At 45.1% G+C, this 8093-nt stretch overlaps 1 protein-coding gene across 1 annotated transcript in view; it reads left to right on the top strand.

Annotated features, from left to right (window-relative positions):
• The first annotated feature begins 1210 nt into the window (after nucleotides 1-1210).
• The window catches only part of PDLIM4 (PDZ and LIM domain 4), a 43425-nt gene continuing 36542 nt past the window's right edge, over nucleotides 1211-8093 (top strand). The window contains exon 1 of the mRNA XM_008643424.2: nucleotides 1211-1382. Coding sequence (XP_008641646.1) covers nucleotides 1290-1382 — 93 coding nt within the window. The 5' untranslated portion in view covers nucleotides 1211-1289. The remainder of the gene's footprint in view (nucleotides 1383-8093) is intronic.

Here is an 8093-nt window from a genome sequence, read left to right as displayed (position 1 = left end):
TGAAACTGGACTTTTAAAACAATGAATACTTTGTTAGGTCCTTTTTTTCAAGTGGGATATTCCAGTCCTTTTTTTTCAAGAGGGCCCTTTTCAGAAAGAAAAGGAAATTGTACAGACATTTTGAGATTTTTTCTCAGCTTCTGAGGGACATGCTGAGCAGCTCTACTGACCACTCACCCCACCTCCAACCCACTGCTCTGTGCCTGCAAACCATCCCATTAAACACCACTGGCAGCATGGACATCTCCATGGTGCTCCAACAGGTGCTGTACCACCAGGAAACTGAGATCCTCTGCAGTGCCGGGTGCTGCTCCAGAGACCCCTGCAAGGACACAGTGATGTTGGGGTGCAATGGCCATGAAGATGCTCTAATGGCTGGAGCACCTCTGCTGTGGGGCAGACTGAGAGACCTGGGAGTGTTCAGCCTGGAGAAGAGAAGGCTCTGGGGACAAATTAGAACCTCTTCCAGTGCCTAAAGGGGCTCCAAGAGAGCTGGAGAGGGACTTGGAGCATGAGCCTGGAGAGGCAGAACAAGGGAGAATGGCTTCAAACTGACAGAGGGCAGAGGTAGACTGGATATTGGGAAGAAATTCCTCCCTGTCAGAAGAATTTCTGTGAGGCTGTGGCACAGGTTGCCCAGAGAAGCTGTGGATGCCCCATCCCTGGAAGCGTTCAAGGACAGGTTTGATAGGGCTTGGATCAAGCTGGTCTAGTGGAAGGTGTCCCTGCCTGTGGCAGGGGGTTGGAATGAGATGATGTTTCAGGACCGTCCCAAATGAAATCATTCTGTGATTCTGTGATTATTTTCTTCAAAGTTTATCTTTTGCCCAAGTGATGACCATGAAGGCCTCACAAAGTGCTTTAAACCAAATCTGGTTATTTTCTTGAACTTTTTTCTCCTTCAAGAGACTTACTGTAATGAATACAACAGTCACAATCAAACGTTTACTGACCTACTGCATTATTTTCCTTCCACTGCAGAGGATGAAACTGCAGTGAGAGGGGCTTTGAGCACACCAAACGTATGCTTTACTACTAGTAAAGTACTGAGACTTTACCACAGCGAGCAATCGCTCCGAACCCCACTTACAAAACGCTTCAGGAGGAAATCCGTGCTAGAGCTCCCCCAGCGACGGCCGGGAAGGGTCTATCCCTCCTCCCCGGCACGCCCTGCGGGCGGGGCGTGCCGGGGAGGCGGGATCGGTCCGCCCTGGCATTTAGGAGTTGCGGCTGGTGATCGCGAGTGGGAGCTGGAGCCGTCCGTGGGTGGGGAGTGTTCCACTGCCGCTATGTCCCACTCGGTGGTCCTGCGTGGCCCTTCGCCGTGGGGTTTTCGTTTGGTGGGCGGTAAAGATTTCAGCGCCCCGCTGACCATCTCCAGGGTGAGCGGGCGGGTGGTACCCGGAGTAGGGCGGACTGTACCCGGGGCCAGCGGGTAGCAGCGCTTGGACTCTTTTGAACTCCAGATCATTCTGTATACACCCAATACACTCGAATAAGTGCTTCCCTCTGAGCTTTGCACTGTTTCGGCTGCTTTTCCCAGTGTTACAGCGTTCTCCATGCTTTATTTTTTTGGCTGTTAATTCATAAGGATCTGCTTTCAAAGCTTTTAGTGTTCATAGAGTTTGGATTCTTGCCCTGGACTGAGTTCATAGGCTGTTGGGGTTTTTAAAGAAGGCATGAGTTAAGTCAGCAAGAAGTTTCTCCATGCAGGCTGCAGCGTTCTGGGGTCTCTGTGGGCTGGTAATAATTACTGTGTAAGTGTACTCACACTTGTGTTCGACCTCACAAGTATGTATTCTGGAAAATTCTTTGCTAAGACGCCGCAGATAGCTTAAAATAGGCGTTATGTGTAGATATATGTGAAAACAAACCATTCCCTGTGCAGGAAGGAGCGCAGCGAGGTGGTGTGGTGGGCTATGTGATGGATGAGGTGCTGTGTGTGAGCTGGACACATTCCCGTGGGCACTAGTTTTTCTGTCATCGTCGGGCTGCTCCGGGAAAGGGCTGGATGCCCCGAGCTGCTTTGCCTTCCCGGCATGTCAGGCTGTGTACGATTGCTGAGCTCCCCTGGGCAGCTGCTGGTTAAGTTCTGGAACAAAGCCTGAGTGCATTTGAAAGGAGCTATAACTTAAAAATACTGTTGTAACTTACACAAGCTGTTTGCCATCTTTTCATTTGTGTGCCAAAGCTGTGACGGAAAAGAGAAAACACGTACCCTGAGTTTCAAAGAAATACTTATGGAAGAGAGCATGTTCTAAAGAGATTTAGTTTGTGTTCATATATGTCTATTGCATGGCTTTGTCTCTGTTTTTACTTTGGGCTGTCCCTTTCCAAGTGCTCCAGTGAGGGCTGTTTTGGAGGAGTAACTGGGGGGCTGTGCTGTGAGAGGGGGTACTTGGCTTTTGGGGCTCAGCCTGAACCGTCTGGGCATGGGGAGTTCTATTTCTCCCCTGGTAACATGGGATGTATCACAAATCACTTCCCAGCAACTGTAGAAATGTTCCTGTTGTGAAAATGAACATCTGAACTCAGTGGAGGGAGCCTGTTTTCCTGTTACTTTGGAAAAAAAACTGGTTTAATATTAAACAAGAAAAACCTAAATCTGCTTCTGCCTAGACAGGTGGCTTGCCAAATTTCTTGCTTGATTCAGCAAACCTGGGAGATGTGAGGAGGACGATTCTCATTAGGCCAGTCTTGCTGTGGATCACAAGGAGTTGTAATACAAGAAGCAGATGTAGGGTGTTATTCCATTTGGCAGCCTTTTAAATTGGATCCTTTTTAAAATCTGCTCCCACTGAAGGGTGGGGTGATGTGCCATACTCTAACGGCTGCTCCTGAATGATGGTAAACAACTTGCTAGGATGTAAATGTAGGTTGCTCTGCTTGGGCTCTAGTCTCTAAACACAAGACAAGACATGGCTTGCTTTACAAATAGTACCTGAAAATGTTATAGCTGGGGAAGAATTACCTTTTGCTACAGCTCCTGGCCATGGGAATGCAGGAAGGGGCTGCTGGAGGGCTCCCTGGGGAGCCTGGGCTTTGCTTGGTGGTGGGTCTGTGCAACCCTGCTACTGTGCAGAGGACTGATCATGGCTGTTGTATTCCCTCTTATTCTGTAATTGTCCAGGAAATCTGTTCTTTCTGGCTTGAAACATGGGCAAGGGGGCTTCCTGTCTCCAGGAATGAGAAGCCTACATCCCCCTTGCCTCGGCTGGCTCACGGCAGGAGGGAGATTCTTGCTAATTGTGGAGGCTTTCAGCTGACTTCTGCTTCCTTCAAAGTGCCTTTTTTCTTTCAATTTTATTTGTTTTATACTAAAATGCCATTAAATTACAAACATCTTTGGAACAGCAGAAATTCTGCCAGCAAATCATTTGTGGTTTGGGTTTTGAGACATCCAAAGCCACCCACATTCAGCTCTGGGTGCTGGAGGCTGGAAATAATGGAGCAGCTGGAAATAGCAAAAGAAGCTGCCAGGCTGAGCTGAGGAAGAGGCACAGTGATGCGGGGCAGAGAGGTGTCCAGCATGAGACGGGGCAAAGCTGAAGGTGGTCCACAAAAGTGTCTTGTGACAGTTTTGTCAAGAGATAAATGACAGTATATGGATTTGGTAGCATGAAACATGATGATGACCCCGTCCTGCTTTGGTATGGGACTTGCCTCGCTCACAAGGGTTTACTTTGGCCTTCAGCCCCTGTGAGATGGCTGTGTCTGTGCAGGTGCTGATGGTGTTCAGTCTATTCCTTGCAGCTGTCTCAAATAGGCTCATGACATTATGCAGTGGCCTTTTTTTCTTGAAAACAGGTCACTTCCCTCTGTGATTTGATCAGCTTTAAGTGACATGGGGTAAGGATCTGATTGCTCTGCTGAGCAGCTGATGCTGAGCTCTGCCCTGGAGAGGCCAGGGCTCCAGGTGGAGTGTTGAATTCCTCAGTAGTAAAGACAAATGCAAATCCAGAAGGGCATGCTTAGGGCATCTCTCTCATGCAGTCAGATGAAAAGTTAGGTATGCTATAGCTACCCTTTTATCCCCCATTTCTTCTTTTATATTCAGGAGGACCCAGATGAGCAGGGCTGGAGTTTGCTGGGCCAGTTTGGGGGCATGCAGCCCTGGAGGGTGATACTGGTGTGTTGTCAGCACAGTGTAGGGGATGGATTTGTAGTCCCAGCCTGTGCTCTTGGGGGGAAATGCAGTTTGTTTTATACCCACTGTTACAGTGAGCTAACACTAGGTGTAGGACATCACATCATTAATGGTTATTCCTCCTAAGGATATTTATAGGGGTAGGGAATGATCTAAAAGATCTCCTTCAAGTTGGCCTTAATGACTTGACAGAAAGTGGTTTTAAGACTTAATTAAATTTCTGGTAGCAAACAGCTGCTTTTTCCTTGGTTGAGCAGGGTAATACCGAGTGCTGTGTTTGCCCTCTGTGGGAAAGGAGGTTCTGTGGCTCTTACTCCAGTGACAACATTCCTTTTGACCAGCAGCCATGGCTCAGGAACAGGAATGAAATAACTCACTCGGCTGTTCTCACTGTTGTGCTTGTAACCACATTAATGAGTGCTGTGGTTCTGTGCAGGATCACAGTTGATCTACCCCTTGCCCGGGATTAAAAGATAATCAGTCATTAGCATAACTAGAGGAGCTGAATGCATTTAATCACTTGAACTTGCTTGTTCAGCTTCCATAGCAGCCGATGTCATCATCTGCCCAGCTCTGCCAGTGTTAATCCATGCACTTGCTGCTTTTGAAATCATAGCTAAATTACTTGGTTAAACAGACAATTGACAAATAGACCAATTCCAGGATTTTTTTGAATGAGATTTTAATACAATTTTTCTTTTGTCTACTGGCTTCAATATTGGTTTACCCACTGGTCTCTAGTCGAGCAGCAAAAATGTAATTTTCAGCATTGGCTTGGAACTGTAACACAAGAAGGGTGAGAAATAATTGGTCTGCAATCCATTACCCAGGTATTGTTTGAGTTAAGGTTGACTTTTAAACTTAAGCAGCTTTCGCATTTGAGCAGAGATGTGTCCTGTTAAAGGTTAGGATACTTGAGAAAGAATTCTGCTGAGGAAGGAATTCCAGTAAAAGTGATTTTGTTGACTCTGTCAGGGCAGATCCAAGTCTATGGTGTGATCCTGTGTGAATGCAGAGAGAACCCACTCAGTGGTATAATATCTGGGGAGGCCTGTGAGATTTGTTCTTGTGTGGGTGGGGATGGCTGAGCAGAAGGGACTCCCCAGAGCTCGGGCTGGGAGTAACAGGTTTGGTTACCCCAGGAATTCCATGTGTGTTGGTGGAGAAGGTAAGAATCAGAGACAGCAGCAAAAGGAACAGGGCTTTTCACTTTGATTTCCATAAGGTTTCTATTGGTTTCACATAATTCTTTTGTATTTGATAGTTTGTTAGATGGAAGTGATGCACTCTCTGGTCAGAGCTCCCAAATGGACTGAAGAAGTCACTCTGGATTGCTGAATTCCAGAACTATGCCCCCACCTGATTTCTGCTGACTTTGGTGGGTTTACTGCCTGTGTAGAGCTGAGTGACAAAAGCTGTCCTTCAGTTGGTTGCATAGTAATGTTTGTTCTCGTATTTCAAGTGAGATGATTTTTTCAAGTGGAAGGAAATACTTCTGCTAGTCAGTTTTTGTTGTTCTCATCATTCCTGTAAACTCGGGGGCAGGAGGTCTGGGTGGTTACGTGTGAAGCTGTGCTGGTATAGAACAGTTAATCTGAGCTACAGATAAGAACTAACAGAAATATGTCACAAATGTATTTGATGCTGAAGTGTTTCTATCACTGAGGCTTTGCTTAATAACTGAAAGAGAAGAATAAATGCTTGTGCTGGTTCAGGAGACAGTAATGGTGGAACATGCTGGAATGAAAACCTAATACTAATTACCGTAATTAAGCATACTGATAATCCAAAGTGGGAAAGCAGGTGGAAAGAATGATTCATGTAGATCTATTTAGGCAAGGTCTGACCTTGGGACAAGTTAACAAAATAACACCCAGCACACCCTCGAAAACACGCCAGGCCTCTGCAAGGCTGGACGAAGCAGTATGGGTTCAGTGTCCCTGGGTATTTGGGATTAGGGATTTGTGGGTTTGGGGTTTTTCTTCCTCCCCCCTTCTTTTTGTTTAAATGGTGGTGATGTCAGTTTTCCTTGAAGATTGAAAGATTGCCTGTTGAGACAGGTATTCAAAATTATTTTGTAGAAGTGTGCACTTCTATTCCACTTGATAAAATGGGTTAAAGAAAATAGTTAAGATAACAGGCTTACTAGAACAGCCCTGTTGGTGTAAGAAGCATACAGGGGGAAATATGTGCAGTTATTCTTTTTTCCCTAAATTTTTTTTGCTATATAACACAACAGATATTTATAATCCTGGTCCTCCTGAAATTGGATAAATCCTTTAATTTTAATACAAATACGCCATTATGAATTGTGTGGAATTAATGCAGACCAGTGCAATTTAATTTCATTTTTGGTAGCTTGGGGACAAAATACATGTCACAAGTTCACAAGAGTCACGGGAAATCCTAGAAGGAGCAATATAATATTTCTAACTGAATTTGTTGTCTGATTTCTGAGCTCACAAAATGCCTTGATGGTTTTCAGATACCCAAACACTTAGTAAAAACATTTTTATTTTTTAAGTCGTCTGTGACCACAGGTGCTAAAGTGTGAAAGAAAACAGTAGCTCTCTCAAGATCTAGCAGTGTTGATAAAAAAAGGTTAAAACAAACAAGTTCACAGAAAAATACTCTGCTTGATTTGTTGTCAGTGCCAGATGTGTGCCAGAGCAAACCCCCTATCTTACCGAGCTTGATCATGTAGTGGGTTTGTACACAGCCCCTAACACCCCACTTACCCCAAGCCCTGGTAGATAAGGTTGTGTTTGGTTTCTACTTCAGAATTTACACAAAAACTTCAAGCACAGTTTTCACTGTGTTACTTGAGCAACTGCAAAGATGTCAAGTCACAGTGTGGCATCTGAGGAGCTTTTACAGCCAAGAGAGACTCAAAACAAATCCCACTTTCTCCCCACAGAGAACACAGCTCTATTTGAAAAAAATAGAAAGTGGTGTTCAAGAGGATTTCAGCCAATGAGTTTTCCAAACACCATAAGGATGCCTCACAGCCTGTACCACACTCAATCCTTCTTGTCAACCAGAGCAACTTGCATTCACACCCATTAAGCTTTAAGTAGTTTTACATGTTGTGTGGATTAATAGCAGACTATGTGGCAATGACATTTTACAGCCCAAGCTTCAGAAAGAAAAATATACCAGATTAAAGAACATTATTTAAAGTTGTTATTCTTAATTATCAGATATGGGCAGTGCACAGCTAAAAGAGAAGCTGTCTTGAACAGTTGACTCCAGGACTGGTCAAATAACACCAGAGGACATGGTCAGCTGGGAGTTTGCAGGATGCTGACACTGCTCTGCATGCTGTTGTTTACCATAAGCAACAAAACATTTTAGAAGTCTTTAGCATGTGTAAAGCTTCTGGTTCAAAAGACCAAGCCCTCCAAAATACTTGACATTCACCATTAAAGTGGGAGAAAGCAACTGTGTAGCAAAGGCGCAAATCCCTGCAGTGTATGATTATTAACTCCTGAGTGTGCTGCAAGAATGAAACTTCAGGTTTGCTCACCAACTACATTAAACTTTTTATGTTGAAGAATTGTCTTCGCTTTGGAGATCACTCTGTGTACACTTTCCTTTTGATGGGAAGGAAAGTGTCGGCCTGCCTTCCTGGCCAAGAGTCAGATGGTTTGGAAGGCAAACTCCAAGGAGTTCCCCCATGTCTTCTGCACAGCGCTTAAGGCTTGCTCCTGAGAAGGGCTCGAGAAGCCCTGCTGCTTGTTGATGGGTGTCTGAGGGGGAAGGTCCTAAACCTCTGAAGGAGATGAAGCAATTCTGGTTGTGAAAAACGAGGTTCACTCTCCTGTGAGAATTTAAAGGGTTTAATATAAAGACAATAAGAGACACATAAAATAAAGCAAAGAGGTAACGGCCGGGTGCCTTGGCGCTCTGCCAAGAGCACACCTGATGCTCGAGGTGAGTCCTTTTT

The sequence above is a fragment of the Corvus brachyrhynchos genome, unplaced genomic scaffold (assembly GCF_000691975.1).
Source record: "Corvus brachyrhynchos isolate BGI_N302 unplaced genomic scaffold, ASM69197v1 scaffold381, whole genome shotgun sequence".
Classification (NCBI taxonomy): domain Eukaryota; kingdom Metazoa; phylum Chordata; class Aves; order Passeriformes; family Corvidae; genus Corvus; species Corvus brachyrhynchos.
Note: the sequence above shows the minus strand (reverse complement) of the source record. Positions and strands in the feature narration are given on the sequence as shown.